The sequence below is a fragment of the Colletotrichum acutatum genome (assembly GCF_030867785.1).
Source record: "Colletotrichum acutatum strain CBS 112980 chromosome Unknown BDZ83scaffold_35, whole genome shotgun sequence".
In the NCBI taxonomy this organism is placed as follows: Eukaryota; Fungi; Ascomycota; class Sordariomycetes; order Glomerellales; family Glomerellaceae; genus Colletotrichum; species Colletotrichum acutatum.
In genome coordinates this window covers 155641-175352 of record NW_026849029.1, presented here as the reverse complement: position 1 = coordinate 175352, position 19712 = coordinate 155641, and the positions used below count along the sequence as shown (strand labels likewise).

At 54.2% G+C, this 19712-nt stretch overlaps 9 protein-coding genes across 9 annotated transcripts; 6 read left to right on the top strand and 3 right to left on the bottom strand.

Annotated features, from left to right (window-relative positions):
* Positions 1-747: 747 nt before the first annotated feature.
* On the top strand, positions 748-2588 carry BDZ83DRAFT_775285 (Asparaginase/glutaminase; the record flags this gene model as incomplete). Its single annotated transcript, XM_060515444.1, has 7 exons — positions 748-1020; positions 1086-1371; positions 1440-1612; positions 1738-1937; positions 2036-2084; positions 2165-2317; positions 2426-2588. The coding sequence occupies exons 1-7, from the start codon at positions 953-955 to the stop codon at positions 2586-2588; spliced, it is 1092 nt and encodes a 363-aa protein (XP_060366159.1). The 5' UTR covers positions 748-952.
* Positions 2589-3204: 616 nt separating this feature from the next.
* Positions 3205-4498, bottom strand: BDZ83DRAFT_575091 (iron permease FTR1 family protein; the record flags this gene model as incomplete). The annotated part of the gene is made up of 5 exons (XM_060504778.1): positions 3205-3456; positions 3521-3607; positions 3670-3781; positions 3848-4418; positions 4474-4498. The coding sequence occupies 5 exons, from the start codon at positions 4496-4498 to the stop codon at positions 3205-3207; spliced, it is 1047 nt and encodes a 348-aa protein (XP_060366158.1).
* An 885-nt stretch (positions 4499-5383) lies between these two features.
* BDZ83DRAFT_271772 (uncharacterized protein) lies at positions 5384-5927 on the top strand. Its single transcript, XM_060502059.1, has one exon. It carries the CDS (start codon positions 5518-5520, stop codon positions 5800-5802), a length of 285 nt encoding a protein of 94 aa, XP_060366157.1. The 5' UTR covers positions 5384-5517; the 3' UTR covers positions 5803-5927.
* Positions 5928-6052: 125 nt separating this feature from the next.
* Positions 6053-8086, top strand: BDZ83DRAFT_575155 (iron transport multicopper oxidase FET3; the record flags this gene model as incomplete). Its single annotated transcript, XM_060504781.1, has 3 exons — positions 6053-6412; positions 6465-7180; positions 7231-8086. The coding sequence occupies 3 exons, from the start codon at positions 6053-6055 to the stop codon at positions 8084-8086; spliced, it is 1932 nt and encodes a 643-aa protein (XP_060366156.1).
* A 610-nt stretch (positions 8087-8696) lies between these two features.
* BDZ83DRAFT_271778 (uncharacterized protein) lies at positions 8697-9612 on the bottom strand. Its single transcript, XM_060502060.1, has 2 exons — positions 9317-9612; positions 8697-9243 (listed from the first exon to the last, which is right to left on the bottom strand). The coding sequence occupies exons 1-2, from the start codon at positions 9468-9470 to the stop codon at positions 8711-8713; spliced, it is 687 nt and encodes a 228-aa protein (XP_060366155.1). The 5' UTR covers positions 9471-9612; the 3' UTR covers positions 8697-8710.
* A 2891-nt stretch (positions 9613-12503) lies between these two features.
* On the top strand, positions 12504-14196 carry BDZ83DRAFT_617161 (uncharacterized protein). Its single transcript, XM_060508011.1, has 3 exons — positions 12504-12962; positions 13045-13116; positions 13255-14196. Exons 1-3 carry the CDS (start codon positions 12767-12769, stop codon positions 13824-13826), a joined length of 840 nt encoding a protein of 279 aa, XP_060366154.1. The 5' UTR covers positions 12504-12766; the 3' UTR covers positions 13827-14196.
* Positions 14173-16383, bottom strand: BDZ83DRAFT_775277 (uncharacterized protein; the record flags this gene model as incomplete). Its single annotated transcript, XM_060515443.1, has 2 exons — positions 16075-16383; positions 14173-15892 (listed from the first exon to the last, which is right to left on the bottom strand). Exons 1-2 carry the CDS (start codon positions 16209-16211, stop codon positions 14173-14175), a joined length of 1857 nt encoding a protein of 618 aa, XP_060366153.1. The 5' UTR covers positions 16212-16383.
* A 254-nt stretch (positions 16384-16637) lies between these two features.
* On the top strand, positions 16638-17318 carry BDZ83DRAFT_617157 (uncharacterized protein). The gene has a single exon (XM_060508010.1). The coding sequence runs from the start codon at positions 16998-17000 to the stop codon at positions 17256-17258; it is 261 nt and encodes an 86-aa protein (XP_060366152.1). The 5' UTR covers positions 16638-16997; the 3' UTR covers positions 17259-17318.
* Positions 17319-18805: 1487 nt separating this feature from the next.
* BDZ83DRAFT_775266 (uncharacterized protein) lies at positions 18806-19597 on the top strand (the record flags this gene model as incomplete). The annotated part of the gene is made up of 4 exons (XM_060515442.1): positions 18806-19130; positions 19184-19232; positions 19292-19400; positions 19465-19597. The coding sequence occupies exons 1-4, from the start codon at positions 18867-18869 to the stop codon at positions 19595-19597; spliced, it is 555 nt and encodes a 184-aa protein (XP_060366151.1). The 5' UTR covers positions 18806-18866.
* Positions 19598-19712: the final 115 nt, after the last annotated feature.

Sequence of the window (19712 nt, the reverse complement as noted above, 5' to 3'; positions counted from 1 at the left end):
TCTAAGTGATCTCTTAGATGTCAGCAAACTATGAGTGGTGTTCGCGCCATGTTGATGAGCAACCTACCTGTCTGGTGCAGCTGCAGGTTGAACATGGGTTTCCTTTCTATATCCTCACGGCCGCTTGTGTCAACGAGAAAAGAACAACTCTGTATGAGCACCAGCGAGAGAAATTAGAAGACGTATCGGTTCTACGCGAAAGAAAATTTGAAGAAGATGCAAACCCGAGCCGTGAACCCCCGGCCTTTGGAGCTTTCCCGCGCGATCCAGGCGTCTGGTGCCCCCCGCTGTCAGGACCCCGCGCTACCCCGCAACATGACGCCACCCGGACGGCGCCCGACGCTCTTCCGGGATAAGCATATCTGCAGCCGGCTGATGCTCCCGGCATGGGTATTGATACCAGTAAATAATCGCCCATGCGTTACTCTGACTACATGTGTATTAGCGAGAAGAGGAGGTACACTAGGAAAGAAACTCTGGTTCGTGATAAATATCAGCCTATCTGCCAAGCCCTCCCCGGTGATCCAGGCACCGGCGAGCCGGCCGTCGGCGACTGGAGCCGAGATAAGACCATGGGTTCATTGATAGACCTTATTCGTTCTTGTCGTGTACTTAGCTTGTTATTGGCGATTTCCGGATCCCAAAGATCCAGATGACCAATCGCTTGGAATATGGCATGCTGCACAGAGGATCCTGCACCAGAAAACGCGCAGTTATGGAGCGGATGCAGAGCCACGCATCGACTTGGCTCAGGGAGATATAAAGTAGCTATCAACTCACCAACGATCGTGAAGCAACTCATTTTCTCGAGCACCATTCAACTTGAAAAGCAGCTGTCGTGACCCGGCCTAATCCTCGTGGTAGCGATGCTCACCAACTTCCTCGCCACGGCCCTGACCTTGGCCACGGTCACGTCCGCCTCCCCAATCACCAGGTCTCCATCGACAAATGCATGGGACCTAGACTGGATATCAACAGATACCTTCCTCCCAAAAGTAATGTGCGTCTTCCACCACCCTGGTAACCACTCGCAAAAGCACCATCATCAACACCCCACTAACACCCTACCCACACAGAATCTACAGCGCAGGCGGCACAATCCTCTCCGCCTCAAACTACAGCCGCCTAGACAACATCGCCTACGGCGCCGGCGTCTCTCCAACGCCCTACGACCTCATCGGAAACGTCTCCGAGGTCCTCGAGGTCGCGCAGCTCGCTGTCGTGGAACTCGATGCCCCCGGCGGCAGCGCAGGGTTGAATTCGTCGCTGTATTTGAATATCAGCCAGCTTGCTAACGCACAGGTGTGTGCCGAGGGGAGTGACGTCGCTGGTGCGATTATGTTCCATGGAACGAACACGCTGGAGGAGACAGTATGTGCCTCCATGTGCGAGAGTTTGGGCAAGGGTGTTGATGAGCGTTGGCTGATGAGAGGACCTAGGCTTTTGGCGTGGATTTGACGTTTAATTGCTCCAAGCCGTTCGTTGCGACGGGATCCATGAGGCCTGATACGTATGTTTCTCCTGATGGGCACGCGAATTTCTATCAGGCTGTTGCGGCTGCTGCTTCGCCTTCTTCGCGCGATCGAGGGGGCCTGATCGCCTTCAACGACAGGTAAGTTTTCTCACAATGTTTCCATCACACCCAGCCCATAGCCCCTGATCAGCCGAAAGAGGCAGAGGAGCAAAGAATAAGACTGAAGGGAAAGCAATTTCAACTGACCAAAACATCTGAAACAGAATCACCTCAATCTACTACTCCACCAAAGTCAACGCAAACACACCAGACACATTTAAGGCTCTCGAGCAGGGCAACCTCGGGGCCTTTCTCGCAGGGCAGCCGTATTACTTCTTCGACGCGGCGTATCCGACAGGGCGGCCTTATTTTGATGTCACGGGGGTGACGGAGTTGCCTTCTGTGATTATTGTTTACGGTCATCGTGAGTTCTCTTTCACACGCCAGTTTGCCCAATATGTTCCCACGCACGGGGATGGGGGTTTGGGATGTGGGAAAGAAATTGACGCTGGAGTCTTGTAGAGGGATTTGACGCTTCATTGATGTACGCTGCCGTCGCCAACGGCGCAAAGTGAGTTCCGTCCTGGGTTTGCCGAACAAGCCCAATGGTCGACACCGAGGAGAAAAATAAAGCTGACGTTACGTCACCAGAGGCTTAGTGATTCTCGGGCCCGGCGCGGCAGCCGTGAGTCCCAGCGCCCGAGCCGCGGCCGCGGATCTGCTTGAGCAGCGGGGCATACCCACCATCGCCGTCGCGCGACCCGTCACTGGCACCGGCGTCCCTAGTCCCTTACCCGGGCCGCTGTACGTAGTATCCTCACTTCTCCCAGTTTAGTAGCCAAACCTGCGGTTGCTCCCCTTCCTCAGCATCCAAAAACGCCCTCGGTGGTCGCTGACGCCGGTGACAATTAGGATCTACTCGAGTTACCTCGGCGGCGAACAGGCGCGCATCATGCTGCAGCTTGCCATCAATGCCGGTTATGACATCGATGCGATCCGGGGGTTGTTTGAGAATCCTCTGAGGAGGGCTATTTATAATACGCCTGCGAACCAGAAGTTTTATTACTCTAGCTGAGGCAACAGGGTTCTACAGTGAAAGAGATTGTCTGGCCGAGTGACCTACAAAATATGGTGATACATTAATGATACACGAAAGACGACGCGGGAATTACAAACGATTTTACAATATTGGGTCCTGAATCTGGCACCTGTTTGTCAAGTAGTTGAGCCAAGGACAGGAGGAACAAAGAAGAAAGACAATAAGAAAATCACAGCGCTATCATTACATTGCTCTTCACGATTCCCCACCATCTATGATTCTATTGTCGGAAAATACGTGGCTTCAAGCGGTGGAAAGCACTGCGCATCAGGCCAGCTTGGGTCTGTTTGCTAAACTGGAAGACGCATCTAACCCAAATGAAAGTAGTCTACAGAGAAAACGTTAGGTCAGGGCCAAGCGATCAATATTTGCAGATTTGGATACATAGGTGGTCGTATATACAATATATAGCAATGATAAACAACTATCTTCTCCGGTTTTTCTTAAATCAGGCGCTTTCGGAGCTTCACCACTTTGTACATGATCCAAAGTACCAAGTCGCCTTTGGGAGCATATCTCCTCTTTCGATGTCCGCTGGTATCGCGTTGCGTGCGTTTCTCCACCAACGGAGGGCCGAATCGAATCGGAAAACTTACCGAGCGGGCCGGCTGAGAAGCGGCTCCTGGTCGTCGCCCTCGTGTTCGTCGGCGAGCTTCTTGGCCTTGCTGCCGGCGAACGGCCAGTAGCCCTTCTCGTTGCAAATCATGGCGAAGAAGCCCGCGGCGACGGCGACCCAGTAGAGGTTGTAGGAGACGACGGAGCCGACAGTGGCCGAGTTCTGCCAGCCGAGAACGGCGTTGAAGATGCCCCAGAAGCCGCCGCCGTTGAGGTCGGGGTTGCAGCACTGCGGGTCGTGGTCAGGATGGAACATGTTGGTGGCGATGGTTGGGGAGGTAAGGGGGTCTTACGTTGACGTGCCAGACGCTTCTGCGGACGTCGTAGGAGCCGGGACCGGAGCCGAGTTCTGCTGCGTCACCTCCGACGATTTTATTCCACTTTGAGGTTTGCGTTAGTATTGAAGCCTGGGACTGCGGTTGGGGATAGGGGGGCTGCTCACCTCGTTCTGCTCAAAGTGCCAGACACCCTTGGAGAAGAGACCGGCGGCGATGAGGTACAAGAAGCAGGTTGAGACGATGAGGAAGATTTGGATCGGCGCCGTCTTGGAACCCCTTTTGAGACAGGCAGTCAGTAGGTGTTGCGTGTGGCAACGTCAAGATTCACCACGATGAACTCACTTGTAGATAAAGTAGCCAACAAAGGCACCGAGCGCAAGGCCGAGAATAGACGAAATGGCAATGGATGCAGCCGTCTCACTGACGCCAACACCAGCAATGAAGAGCACGCCCTCAAATCCCTCACGCAGGACAGTGATAAACGGCAACAAGAACAGGGCGTACTTCTCGCCGAGGTACTTCAAGCGGTCGCGGAAAGGCCCCGAGTGGGACTCGCTCGCGTTCAGGGCCTTGCTCAGCTTCACGCGCCACTTATCCTGCAGCTTGGTGACGCGCAGGAGGACGGCGCCCATGGCGGTGATGATGAGGGAGGCGCCGAGGGAGAAGATGCCCTCCCAGATGCTCTCTGCGGCAGCGAATTGTTCCGCGCCGAGGGAGTGGATGCCGCTGATGATGGCCATGGCGATAACGACGCAGGTGACGAGGCCGGCGGCGGTGCCGAGCCAGACCTGTTTTACCATCTTTTGGTGGAGGACGGGGTCATCTTTGGTGGCGAGGGTGCGCTTGATGAAGGCGAGGAGGACGGAGACGATGATGGCGGTTTCGAGAGACTCGCGGAAGGTGATGAAGAAGACTGCGTGTTTGTGAGTGGGTGATGGTGAGTATGATGGACGTAAGAGGTTACATACTGGGAAGTGAGAATAGGTCCTCCATTGTGAGTTTGCGCGGTTGTGATGTGCTCGTTGTATGAGGGTGTGTGTGAGTTGGAGATGAGTGGCGGCTTGGTATGGAATGAGATGAGAGATAATGGCTGAGTGAAAATCAGGCGCGGCTGCGCTTAGGATGCGGCTGCAGCGCTTGACTATATGGAAGCAGGATGAAAGGTCTCCAGTGGAAGGGGAGACGGCGACGAGATTATAGCGTTGCTTCACGTCTGAAGGGCATTACAGGATTGAGAGCCGCACTATGTGGTGACGGTGGTGGTGTTGAATATCGGGCAACGATGAGGTGGGATGAGGGGACGTGACCGAGAATGAATTTGAGGCAGGATTAAGCGGCTCTGCCGAGAAAGAATCAGATATGGCTGACACTGGCAATACCCAGCAATGGCACGCACATAGGACGGGCACGCGGGGGCTTAGGCGAAGGATCAATGAGACGGGGAGAGAGAGGAAGTGGTGGCTTCGGGGCGCCGAGGTGATGGTGTCGCGTGAGAGTGCGGATTCCGAGTTTTTCTTCTGCCAGTTTGTTCCCCGCCGATTTTCACCGTCGTCTATCGCGCCAGCGATCTCGGCTGGCGTCGTAAAGCCGAGTCTTAGGTTTTCTAGGTTGGATCCTTCAGGTTCTTTTGGGACAAAGAGTGCGGTGATGTGAGTGGGGCAGGGGTCCTCGGGGGGTTTTGCCTGCTGACTGAGCCACCTGGCCATGGGAACGGGTGCGCTGGCGTCAGTGCTGGCGCATCTCTGACAGGCTCCATCCAGGGGACACCACGCTGTAACACTGCTGTGATGGTCGTGTTCGATCCTCAGGATCAGATAAACCCCCCCCAGAACGGAGTACCTCCCCTTCGATCCGCCCACCGGCGGCACTCTTCAGGCAGTCCCCCCACCAAATAGCGGATACTCTTCAGGGAAGGACCGGGCAGGCAACGGCGGCTTTTCCTTATCAGATCGCCAAGATTTCAATTCATTCGTTTGTGCAATTTTCAATCAGGCGACACGACCCTTTTTCACATGTGTCTCACTTTCATTCTCATTCTCACTCTCACTCTCACTTCAGTCCTCACACTCACTCCCCCAACCACGCAGTCAAGTAATAACTCATCTTTCACTCCCCTCCTCGCCTGCGAGTTTCTCCTCCTCGCTTCCACTTGCTCTTTTCTCCGAGCCCTCGCGTCTGGTGTATTCCGTACAGTTATACTGCGGAGTACAGCTGCCCACCCCTCCCTCGATTGCCGCCGCCCGCTGTCAAAAAGTCTCGGACGTCCAATGTTCCTCCGCGCTCGGCCCGGTTCGTAGAAGCTTTTTTTGTGGGATTTTTCCAACGAGTCTATGAATCACGACCACCTCTCGCGCATCTGGACGCCCGTGCGAGACTGCATATCAACCAAAGTGAAGCAGCATAGGCTCAATTCGTGTCGAGTGTTGAGCTGAGTGTTGTGAGGGCATTTTGCGCCGCGTCAAAAGGGCACCACCCCAACCACCACCACCACCAAATAAGTACACTAAGTAAGGTCGCACTACCACGCCGGAAGCAACCCCGGCCATCATGGCCTTCTCATCCTCAACATCGGCCCTCTTGGCCCGAGTCGCCGCCCTCACGCTTCTCATATCAACCGCTCTGGCAAAGACCATCGAGCTCGACTGGAACATTGGATGGGTTCTCTCCAACCCCGACGGCGCCTTTGATAAACCAACTATTGGCGTAAACGGCCAGTGGCCTCTGCCTCTCATCGAGGCAACAAAGGGCGACAGGCTCGTTCTCACCGTCCACAACCACCTCGGCAACGCGAGCACCAGTCTTCACTTCCACGGCCTATTCCAGAATGGCACCAACCACATGGATGGCGCCGTCGGCGTCACCCAGTGCGCCATTCCCCCTGGTTCCTCATTCACATATGATTTCAAGGTAAGCTCTTCCTATAGACTCTCACGCAAGCCTATACTCATGCCGTCCACAGTTTGATCAAGTTGGCATCTACTGGTACCACGCCCACAACGACGGAACCTACCCCGAGGGTCTCCGCGGCCCTCTCCTGATTCACGACCCCAAGGGCCCTTACGAGGGCAAGTACGACGAGGAGCTCGTCCTCACCCTGTCCGACTGGTACCACCAGTCCACCCGCACCCTCATCAAGGAGCTCATAAGCGTCGAGAACCCCACCGGCGCCGAGCCCGTCCCCAACGCCGCCCTCCTCAACGACACCCAGAACCTCCAGGTCAAGGTCCAGCCGGGCAAGACCTACCTGATCCGCATGGTCAACATCGGCGCCTTTGCCTCCCAGTATATTTGGTTTGAGGGCCACACCCTGCGCGTCGTCGAGGTCGACGGCGTCTGGACCGAAGAGGCCGAGGCCGAGATGCTCTACATCGCTCCCGCCCAGCGCTACAGCGTTCTCCTGACCACCAAGAAGGACGCCTCGGAGAACTTTGCCATTGTGGGCTCCATGGACGAGGAGCTCTTTGATGTTATCCCCGACGGCCAGGACTCGAATGTCACGGGCTGGCTCGTCTACGACGACAAGAAGCCCCTGCCTGAGCCCGCGACCGTGGACGAGTTTGACCCCTTTGACGACTTTGAACTGGTTCCCTTTGACAAGCAGGAGATTTACGACAAGGTGGACTATTCCTTTGAGCTCTCCGTCAAGATGGACAACCTCGCCGACGGCGCAAACTAGTAGGTCCACGACATTTCCATGCAAAAGACCACAGCTAACATCACCTTAGCGCCTTCTTCAACGACAAAACCTACGTCCTTCCCAAGGTCCCCTCCCTCTACAGCGCCCTCACCGTCGGCGCCGACAACGCGGCGAACCCCCAAGTCTACGGCACAAACTCCATCGCCCACGTCCTCAAGCACAACGAAATCATCCAAATCGTCCTCAACAACGAAGACGACGGCAAGCACCCCTTCCACCTCCACGGCCACCAGTTCCAGGTCGTCCACCGCTCCGAGGAAGACGCCGGCGCATTCTCCAACTCCTCCACGGACGTCGCCGGCTTCCCCCGCTACCCGGTCCGCCGCGACACCCTCATCGTCGAGGGCAACGGCAACTTCGTCATCCGCTTCAAGGCGAATAACCCGGGCGTGTGGCTGTTCCACTGCCACATCGAGTGGCATATGGACCAGGGGCTCATTGCGACCATTATCGAGGCGCCTGATGTCCTTCAGGGGCTGGATTTGCCCAGGGATCATCTTGAGGTGTGCCGCGCCGCTGGGGTGCCGACTAAGGGTAACGCGGCAGGTAACATCAAGGATGTGCTGGATCTTACGGGCGAGAATAGGCCTGTGGGACCTTTGCCTGAGGGGTTCACGCCCAAGGGTTACGTTGCCATGTTCTTCAGCTGCGTGGCTGCGTTTATGGGTTTGGCTGTTATTTCATGGTATGTCTTTTCCCCTACGATGAGAACTCTTCCTTGGTTGGAATGTGTGCTAACGTTGAGACTAGGTACGGTGTTTTGGAATCTGATAAGCAGTCGAGCGTTGAGGATTCTGGTTCCGATGCGGGAAACCGAGATGAGTAAACGTCATCTGAGCGAACAAAATTATGTTCACATGCATATATATACCTGTCATACATGAACAAACATACATGTACACCGCCATATATGAAGAAATGAATTTGAGTTTACAATCATCAATTTGAACATAGTCATGCCTCAACGTGAGCCTTCATCTGAAGCTGGAGTCAACGTCTGTCTCCTTCGCCTGATCTGGCCCTATGTGCCCCCTGATCTTAGACATGAAACGCTTTATAGGCGCTTTATAGTGACATTGCATCCATGGGGGATCCACGCCCAAATATCAGCCAAAAGGTCATCCACTCAACACACCACAGCAGCACATTCGTGTAATGGAGACTCATTAGGCTGTAGTGTACTATCTCCAATCGTATAATAACAAAATCTTCGCTATCATACATCCATAAACATGACCATTTCTCCGGTGAATATTAAAGTTTGTGGTGGCATCCTTCGCCTATGTACATTTTCCTCTCAAAAAAGCTGTGTTTCCATCAAATCGTTCCCAAGGATGTTATACTCCTTAGAAGGCAGCAAGGGCCAGGCCGACGGCGGCGAGACCCATGGCAGCGGCGTTCTTGCCGGCACCGGCGAAGACGGGGGTGCTGGGGGTGGCAGTTCCGGAAGGCTACAAGGAAAGAAAAAGAGACCACGTTAACATAAATCATCCCGCTGAAAGAAGTGTCTACATCATAGACCAGGCCCAGGCGACACATACAATAACGACAGAGGTTCCGATGGAAGTGACGCGGGTGACGGTAGCCGCGGAGGTACCGGCAGCGGCGCCAGAGGTAGTGGCGGCGCCGGAGGCGGAAGTAGAAGCGGAAGCGGAGCCAGAGGCAGCGGTGGAGAGGGTGGTGGCGGGAGCACCGGCGGCGGAAGTAGAGGCAGCAGGGGCCGAGGACTCAGCGGCGACAGAGGTGGACGCAGCCGGGGGCGCGGCGGCGGAGGACTCGGTGGTAGGAGCGGGAGCGGGAGCCGCAGTGGTGGTAGCCGGGGCGGGCGCGGCGGTGGTGGCAGCGGCGGTGGTCTCGACGGCGCCTCCGGAGGGGCTGGGGGTCGGGGAGAGGCCGCACTTTGCGGCGGCGGAGGTGACGCCGGAGGAGTAGTACATCCAGATGGAGTAGGTGTTTGCGCAGGTCATGCAGCGGCCGTAGCGCTCGTTCCACTCCGAGTTGGTGCAGAAGCCGTCCTCGCGGCCGAGGGTGATGAGGAGACCTGTTTGGGGTAATCAGTCTTCTGGGTCACGTACTCCTACTGAGAGAGGGAATGGAAGAAAGCATGGACTTACCGCAGTCCTCGTGGCACTGGTAGCGGGGAGTACCGGGCTCCTGGCGCTTCTCGACGGCGGGAACGGACTCGGGGTACTCGAAGCGAGGGTGGACCTGGGCGACGGCCATGGAGGCGACGGTGGCCAGGACGGTGCAGGTAACGAATGAACGCATCTTGAAGGTTGGTATTAGGGTAAGTTGGAAGGACTTGAAGATGCTTTGTGGAAGGAAGACTGGAAGGGGAGGAGAATTGTCTTAATGGCAGTCAAGTTGTTGGTTGGGGAAAGCGAGCGTGAGGAGGAAAGAGGGGAGTGGGAACGAGATGAAAGCAGGTTGGCGAAAGAGGTTATTATAGATTATGATGGCTTTGTCGTTTGTCCACATCAAGTACGAAGTAATAGGGGCAAGTCAGGTACGGGAAATCAGGTACAGGAACAGGCACAGGTGAGCCGGAGAGGATGCATGCGTCAAGTCAGTCTAGGCTTTCCCGGCCTGTGAATGTGGAAACCCCAGGGAATGGATACTCATGTCGGCCTCTTCCGTGGTCCAGCTTGGCCGATGATAGTCTCCATCAGCTGGAAGACCTAATCCAGGGTAGAAAGCCATGGGCGTGTAAGGGGGGGTTAATACGACGGGATCTGAGCAGGATATGTCAAGGCAAGGCAAAGCAAAGCAAGGCAATGGCATAAGGCAGCACACAGGTAGTCAACGGTCCGCGGAGCAGGGCAGCGCGCGCGGGACTTGCAAGAGCGCGGGACTATTCGTATAGACTCCATGGGAGTCGGGACAGCTAGTAGAGCCCAGTGGGAGAAGAGCAAGTATCCGATCGTGGAAGCTCGGATTTGCCCCGGATCGCCGAAGTAAACCCAACGCGCTTATAGTGTAATTTGCGGGATGCCGAAGAGAAAAAAGCTCGTACCAAAGGTAAAGACAAGGCAAAAGATCCTTGTCATGCGTGGTTGTTGGCATGGCATGGGCAACTGCAGCTCAAGTGGAGGTCGAGAGGAGGAGGCAATGACTGGAGGAGAGAGGAGCCTGGGAGGAGAGTACCCCGCCGAACCAACGCAACTCTAAGTGTACATACATGGTACGGATGCGACCCTTGGGTCTTGGCCCCTTTGACTAAGAGGTTATCGAGAAGGAGGGGTGGAGGCTCGGAGACGGGGGATATGGAACATGGGAGTCAGAAGGAATCTAGAGCCCCGAAGTATGTGCGAAGAGCAGAGAGGAGGATCTTGGCGGGGAGAAATGGATCATGGAGGGAAGAATGGACTGAAGCGGATGGCGTCGGCCATTGCCCGGCTGCTCTATTGTTCTCGCCGTCCGGTAAAGTGGGTTTACTCCAGAGAAGGCTGATTGATGGTTTTGATAGCTTGCTCGCTCATCCGCAATGCCCTCTCGTTAGTCCGAGAGCGAGTTCCTCCCGGAAGTCGGAAATCCCAGCAACGGGTGACCTGATGGCTGATGCAAAGGGCTGAAAACATGCGGTTTGGCCGAGAGAGGAGCGAACGTCACAAATCGGCCTTCCCAAAAAGGGCTGTCTGATCCGTGGCAACCGTTTTATTTATTAGTCTTCTAGTGCCTATCCATAGGTGCGGCGCGCCTGTGCCTCACCGATATCGTCGACGGGCTCGTCTATGTGGTCTTGGGAGTCAAGGACCAGTCACCTTGAGCAGTCTTCGTGATTGGGGGATCGGGGAGGTGTGGAGTTGGGAGAAATGGCTGGGCGGCCCTGTGGGATATGACTGTCCGTGGCGTGAGGAGGCGTTTATTCCTTGCGCGAGCTGCGTGAGTGGTGGGATGAATCGCGATCCTTGTTGGGGTCTCTCGTTCTCTTTCTGCGGGCGAGGTCGGACAGAGTCAACGTTCTGCGAGGATTCATCCATGTCCACCCATGCTGCGTCCGGGCTAATTAGGGTTAACAACCGACGGGCGGCCTTTTGAAGCGGAGAACGGAGGAGGACCCAGACCAGAACCAAACCAGGGGTGGGCAGAAGAGGAGAAGAAGACTGGAGGAGACGGAGAGTAAGTTGTGGATTCAAGGTGAGGCAAGGTAAAAAGTACCTAGCGCTGCGGATCTTGAGGATGCATCTAATCTTATCAATCACATCAGTTAAACGACAGCCCATCCAGCCATCAGCCAACAATCTTTGCCAACCATTGTCAGCTATGTGCCACCCAGACAATGGCAGACATCCACGTCCGGTGAACCATTCCCTGTTTGGATATATTGCTCCATGCTGCCAAGAGGCACAAGCGGGCCGGATGGCTTGATTTAATTGGGCAAAGTGATCTGATAAACTACTTACGGTTCTTGGTGAAGGGAAAAAAGAGTTTTCGAAACTCTGATTGTGTGTGTCCTTACTTACTGTATCCATGTTGAGAGGTACATGGCATACACGATAAATGAACCCCAAGCATGTTTATCCCTCGTTCCCCTCTATCTCACCACCCTAGAGTCGCACCCATTCCTACGCTACTCTGCAACCTGATTGTTTGCCAAGGGGACTTGTCGCGATGGTATCTAACAGTAATTGCCTGGACACTTGATCCCCTCACAAAGTGACAAAGAAACGTATCCGGGCCCTTCGGCGGCCGAGCGAGGGAGAGAAAATCGATAGAGGCGGGGCGGAGATTGATTTCTGTCTGCTTCGTATTCACGTTCCCAGATTTTGCCGCCCGGCGGTCTTCCCTGTCCATCCACATTCTTGGCCATCAATCCATCTAGATACCAGACCTTATTGACCATACTCCTCTCCAAAAGTTCTGCTGTTTATGTTATCAATCTACGGAAATACTAACAGAATCTATGAAAGACTTGAGTGGTACTTCCCAAGACTTTTTTCCATGCAAAAGAATTCCGTGGTCGCCACCTACACCACCCTTCATCCATGCGGCCATGGCCTCCTCCCACCCCATCCAACGGGATCCAGCCAAGTCTTGCCATGTCCTGGGCGCCGGTTGTCTGGGCGCTATTGGCGAAAGCCTGAACTGAACTCATGCCTGACTTCTTTTTTTTCCCTCATCGCTTTCTGGGCGGAATCCTCCCTCTCTGAGCGGATATCCCGCCTTCGTGACTTCTGTGAGCCCATCTTCTGTCCGTTGACATGTGCGAGCGGAGGTGGTTGGTGTAAGGTTATCCCAAAGAGGGGAAAAGAGGACCATGTGAGATAGATCCATCATCCAGGTTACATGCAATATGCAACCAGTCGGCTTGCAAAGACAAAGAGAAGAAAATCTCAGGTAGACCTGCAGTAGTATAACTTGACCGTTGTTGCCATCCGGTTCGTTCCCATGGATGCTAGTTAACCGCCCCTTAATTCTTAATTCTTCCCACCCCCTCCACAGTCGTCGTACGCATTCCCTCGTAACGTACTCTCTGTTGGTCCAAGGCATCGCGTGTTTTGCCGCATATCCGTCAAAGAAGCTTCTTTCTTGAACTCGGTACCAAAACCCACATCACGGCAACAATGCACGCCTCTCTCAAGACGTTCCTGGCCCTGGGCCTCGCCTCGGTCGCCTGTGCTCAGCACACCAAGCAGGATGACGAGATGGGTCCCGCCGCCTTCATGTGGCCGGCTGACAGAGTCTGGAGCGGAGACATGGACAACCAGGCTCCGTGTGGTTCAAAGTCTGGTGCTGCCAACAGAACCCAGTTCCCCTTGGGTGAGTCAAATTCACGGGACGGAAGTCTTGACGAAGAGCAAAAAAAATATGAGAACTTTGACTGACGAGTACCGATGAATAGTTGGCGGAAAGGTCGCTCTCGTTGCTCAGGATGATTACTACAACAGCAAGATCTCCATCTCTTATCAGAACGGTATGTCTATGAAACTCTCACCATCCTACTCTGAGTGTATGAACTCGACAAACATGCCCTTTAGTCTACTTCAACTCCTTTCCACTCTCACGACATCCCCCTATTCCCCATCACAACATGACTAACAAGCCCCTCAAGAGCCAACCTCCAACAGCGACTTCACCACCATCATCGAGGAACAATCCGTCTCGGACCTGAACCCAGGCCACACCTGCGTCGACGTCCCCAACCCGCCCTCGTCCATCGCAGCAGGCTCCAACGCAACCCTCCAAATCATCTACCGCGCCGACTGGGACGCGCCCCACAACCAGACCTTCTACGCCTGCGCCGACATCACCTACGTCGAGGCCGCCAACTTCAACACCCGCATCCCCTGCTTCAACGCCACCGAGCCTGGCGAGGACGACATCGCCGCCACGGCTTCGCCTTCCGCCTCATCGACCAACGCCGCCTCCAACTCTGGCTCTGGCTCTGGTAGCAGCGGAAGCAAGAAGCTTTCCGGTGGTGCGATTGCCGGTATCGTCATTGGTGCCGTCGCTGGTGTTGGTCTGCTGATTGGTGCCGCGCTCTTCTTCTACCGCAAGAGCCAGCAGAAGAAGCGTAACTCGAGACTTGCCCGTATGGAGGAGAACGCGAAGCGCTCTGAGCACTACAACGTCGGCAAGGACTCGACTTCGCAGAACAGCATCAAAATGAACAACCTTCCCTGAGAGTACCTTAGGAAAGACGGAGCCTCGAGACTGTCTCCTAATCTCTGATCCGTTACGTTGTGCATATTTCGTGTTATTAAGTGGGAAAGGGGGGAGGACTGGAATTTGGAATGAGAAATGAAGACGTTTGTGATGGGCTGAGTGGGGTTGGGCTGGGAGATATGATGGGCTGGAAGAGTTATGTGTTATGCGCGATGAGATGATATCCAGTTCTTAGTTTAGCAATGATTTGTTTCCTCTAATATCTCTTGCTTGAAGGACTTTGCCATCTTCAAAAGGTTAGTATCAAGTGAAGTAGCACAGCCACAGCTTTGCTCTAGACAACCGAGACAACAGACTTATTCGCTCAAGTCAAGTAATCAAGACAATTCGCCCCAGAAGAGACTCCTGACGACGTAAAATACCATCCCCAAGCCCTCTCAAGCGCTATCACAGGAATCTTTTTATCCCGGCACCCAAACACGTACAACAACGACTCGGCCATACCCACGCCCCCCACAAACTCCTGTAAAACGCCCGTCACCCCGTTCATAAGCTCAGGGTCCGCCCGGGACTTGTACACTATGAATGCCAACGGCCGGATGAGATCATTCTCAAGCACCAGCGTCTCCAGGCCGTTGAGCTTCTCCTTCCGCGCCAGCTGCAGTGCGTGGCCGATCATGTCGCGGTACAGCGGCGTCACGGCGGGGAGGACGTTGGCGTCGAGCCTGTGACGCTTGTAGATGGCGGCCAGATTCTCGACGTAAAGGGACTCGAGGGTCATGGCTTGGAACCAGCGGTGCGGGTTGCGGTCTCGTTGCTGGCGCGAGGTTTGGAGGAGGGGGAAGAAGCTGGCATGCCAGGTTTGAAGGAGGTTGGCTGACTCTTTCCAGATGGCGGCGTCGTTGGAAGGGTCGTCGGAGGGCTTGTTGGGGGATTTGGATTTGAGGCCGTGGAGAGAGTGCATCATGGCGTGTTGCGTTAGATGCCACCACCGCGACGCTTCGGTGATGTTGGTGAGGCTCGACGGCATGTCTTCCATCTTGTATCTGTGTCTGCACCCGTGAGGGAAGTTGCGCGCCTGCGCCGTGACGCGAATCCCCTCTGGCCCGAATCCCTGGGCCCACGGATGCGTATCGAGTCTTTGCAAGGTATCGAACAGCGCAGACTCGAGCTCAGAAAGACGAACCTGTTCAAACGGCACGCCATCCTCCTCCAACCGGAGACTGATGAACTGATCCATCATAGCCACCGCATGGTTATGATGCTTCGACGCAGCCTCCGGGTTCCCCGCCATCATCTCAAACGTGGTGAACAGCATCGATGTCAGGACCATATACGGCAGCGTATACGTCGTCGCCTTAACGCTGAAGACGGCTTTGACGGCGTGGCCGTAGTGCTCCAGCGCGGCGCGGTACTCTGCGCTGACGAGCTTGTCGCCGACGACCGGGTGGAAGGCCTTCCCAAGGGCCCCGATGCCGGAGCAGATTTCCCGGATGGCGATCTCGTGATTAGCGTACTGCGGCGTCATCTCCGCCACATGGTTCTTGAGGACGGTGGCGCCCTGCTCAAGGTTCACGATGAAGGATTGGAACGAGTCCCATTGCCGCTGGTTCTGGAAGAGGGCCGTCTCGTAGCCCGGGGTGATGAGGACACGGTGGTCGGGGGTCCGGCGCTGTGCGGTAAGGGTGATCTGCCCGCCGTCGACATTGCTGCCGCCGCCGGCTGGACGGGAAGTGATTTGAACTTGGTTGTGTCTCTGTGGCGTGAGCCGCAGTCCCGAGTCGAGGTAGCCCTCGCAGATACGGTTTGATTTGACGCATTTCATGCAGTGTGGTCTGGCCAAGTCACACTTGATGTGGCGTCTCCTACATGTGCGATACCACGTGAGACCCGTATTCTCCTCATCAAGGGTGGGAACGGTCGCGAGGAATGAGGACGGGGACGAATGAAATACGAGTATAAGAGAGTTGACATAAACGTACCTGCATTCTTTACACCCATTCCGGGTCTTGGGCGCGCTCGCACGGCTCTGCTTGGGTCGGTTCGAAAGCGAGAAGACGTGAAGCTGGCCATTTGATGGAGTTCTAAGACCCGAAGTGATTAGTTATTGTTCCATAGATGAACGGTAGATGATCCCGTTCCCCTGCTATGAAGCCACGTGCTTTTCCTTGGTCGATCTCCTCCAGACACTTGTACCAACGATGTTGGCTCCAATGGACCCTGGACACCTCTAACCCAACGAACAAGTCTCTCACATGCTACTTACGCCTTTGTTTCGCCCTTCTCGGTACTTTGAGACGAAGCTCTCGACACCGGCCGCGATTCTAATTGAAGCTGAGAACGCGCGCCTTGGAAGCTCTGAACCACGAACGTAGGCTCGAGTGATCTCGTCTTGGTACCCATGATATCGGTGACTACTGCAGTTCAACGTGGTGGAAACAATGTTGCAAGGTAAGATAGGACATGGACATCAACATCAGCAGAACTAAGCAGGAGTTTTGAAAGCCGGAAGTCTGAAGACGGTATGGATTTTTGAGAATATCTTAAAGATGAGGTTTCCTCTGACTACCTAGATGAGATAACGGGCTTCTTTCATGAAGTTGATGCGGAGGATCCCGAGGATCTAAGGGAAACAAGGATCACATTCCTTTGATGAGACGAGCCAATCGTAGGTTTCTGTGCTCTGTGAGGCGATCCTGACAACCAATCAGATGAGTTGCAGTACGTGTTTCCTAATTGGGACTCGGCTGGAATCCTTTAAAGTTCAAGATGACTTTGGACAGACTAAGCTGGGTGAATGAAACTCCTGCTCATTGCTTTTCACTGGCAGTCCTCGTCTTTGTCCTTCTCTTCCTAAGCTGCATAGGTCCTATCCCGAGTCTCAAGAAGTTAGATCGCCGCGATGGCTGTTCTTAAGAAGAAACTCAACCTCCAACTCTTCCGACTCTCCTGAACCAGCGGGCCACTAAAAAATGACAGCTTTCCTTACCACGGCCCCAGCAGCAACGCCACGGAGCCTTACGGGTGAATTATCGAAACAATAGGAACTGATTTGTACGCCTTTACAAGAGCTTTGGATATGCGTTGGGCTTCTCATTTGACCTAGAGTACGTTGACAAGTTTGCGACGTCGTCGCGTGTGCGGTTGTTGATAGTCAAGAGATGGCTCGAGGCAGCCAAGTTTTTGCCTATGAGTCAGATAAACCTCAAAACTCATATACTATTGAAACCACAAATGGACTTCTATAGAAGAGCAATAGGACTGTGTTGCAGGGACGGAAAGGTGATGTGGATAGAAAAGAGAAAAGCACCTGGGGAAGGCCCGCTAGAAATTGAAAAGAGCTGGTGGTCTCAGCTACAGCCCGGCGGGAACATGGACTACTCCGTACATCAGGTACCCAGCTATAATTTCTGTTGGCTTCAAGGAGGCCAAGATTCGACAATACCCTAAATGGTGGGCCAGGTTGGAATAAATCCAACCTCAATGTCGTCCCCCTTGCGCGAGTATTCGTACAACTTTAGGCGGTTGGGCATCTGCCTACACAATGCGGCAATTGAGTGGCGTATGATTAAAGATGAGAGCCAACGGAGCAAAGTCCGAAAGGGAACAGGCAACAAACAGAATACGGAGACTTTGGTCTACACATTCAATGCGCAGCGACCCAATAGCTCAAACCATCAGGGTCTTTGATTGATGAGCGGTCGGGATGTCAACAACCAAAAATCATTCCGATCACTGTAAAGTACGGATGCAAACGTGGGAGAGACAACTACAAGTCGAATCCTCCGAGTGGTCAGTGTGCTAATGATAGACTATGGTCCCGCAACCCCCGAGTTGCCAAGAAGTGCTTGAACGGCGGTTGAACCGTTGTCGGGGACGTGTTTGGGCAACTTTTCCGCCGCGTCAAGGCCGGCAAACGAAGAACAGTGCGGGCGGGCGGGCGGGCACCCCCGCGGAACGCAAAAGGTCATTGAATACGAAAGTCTATCGGAGCGGTAGACCCATGCCGAATCGAAAGTGACTGCCCAGATTGGCAGTTGGACTGCGGTTCAAAGTCAAGGGAACATATCCTTGAAACGTCTGTCTGGTTGATACTCTTCCCGTTAGGTTAGTGCATGCAGTACGATCCACGATCACCAGCCTAGGAGACTTTTCTTAGTGTCCATCGAGATCCACGGACGCTACTTCCTTCCTCTCCCCGCGATTTGAGGCATTCTTTTCCTTCCTAGTGTATCCATACGGATAAGTGTGATGGAAGAAAATGGGGCCAAACGACCAAAGCCAAGACTGAGACTTGTGTGCGGAATTATGAACATCCTCGCAGTCAGGCCCCTTTCTAGGTTCACGTTGCGGGAGAATCCTTATTGAACCGTCCGATCTTCGAGTCAGTTGACTTAGTTCAGACGAAAACCTAATTCAAATAAGCCAACCTCAGAGCCAGCGCATATAGACCACTCTACTGCGTAAGATGAACGGAGTAAAGAAGCCCACTGAGTCGTCGAACAGGTTCGCCCCAGACTGTTCGTCCCCTTTGTAGCCATGAGATTTCCACTCTTTTCATTTTGCAACTCCAAACCTTGTCATGGATGTCGGCAGTTGGCGACGCTGATGAGCCCCATCTCGATATTAACTCTCCGAAGTCTAAATCGTCAACGGACGCCGTAACGGTCCTGACGGAACACTCGGTCCAACAAGAACTGTCCTTTTTCCCCCACTCGAATGCCTCCGGCGGCCGTTTGTGCCACGAGAATAGATGATCAGAGCATCGGTATAGACCCACAAAGCAATATCACCGAATCCGAATGCATCAGCGCTCGCGGGGCAGGCTGGGATGAGGTTGTATGCGGTTATTATGATCAAAACTTTGTCTCTTGGTTACTGCGGGACATCCGGTCCTACAGTATGTCAAGATAAATAAAGCCGGCTCACTTCACTCCGGCCGGCGTGCTTGACGTTGAAGTTTCCCCGTAGCCAACGCAAGTCGTCCAACAAGTCCATTCCTTACAACAACAAACTTACACACGTTCGCTTCCAACAACAAACAAAACTCCATCCAAGATGAAGAGCTTCACCACCCTCGTTCTCGCGGCCACCGCCGTCTCCGCCGCCGCCGTCAGCAAGCCCCTTGTGCAGCGCAACACCGGCTCCGACCTCAACATCAAAATTGGCAACGACATTGTCAACTCTGCCGCCTACGAGAAGTTCCTCAACACCGAGGTCCTGGCCCCCAAGAAGCTCCAGACCCGCCAGGACGGCGAGCCCGACCCCAACCGCAACGAGACCAACCCCGAGACCATCTTTGTGCTTCAGTGCACCGATGCTGTAAGTTCCGAGAGACGACTTAGCCGGTTGGGAAGCAGTACTAACAGAAGCAGGGTTTCCGCGGGGACTGCCTCGTCTTCGGTGCCAGCCCCGGTGACTGTGGTAAGTAACAGTACTCTACGACTGTAATGAGATGAACAAGTGCTGACTTGGACTTGAAGTCTCCTACTTCAACTTCCAGGCCGCCAACTCCACCGTGATCAGCGACCGCTTCAACGACCAGGTCTCTTCCCTCTCCACCAACACCGGTGGCAAGTGCCAGTTCTACAAGTAAGTAATCTTTAGATAATAAGTCTGAACTCCTCAAACAAGACATACTAACAATTCACCAAAGGTACAAGGGCTGCAACAACAAGGGCGATGACCGTGGCCTGACCTCTTCTTACAACTACAACCTGGCCGTCGCTCTTCCCGACGACCCTCGCACCGTCGAGTACGAGAACCAGATCACCTCCTGGAGATGCTAAGCTGGCCAAAGTGCCGGCTGAATTTCGAATAAGCCATTTATATATACCACAATTAGCAATTGAATTATAGTTGTATTGCCCTTGCTTCAGAGCCTCCGCACAAACTTGTGAACTG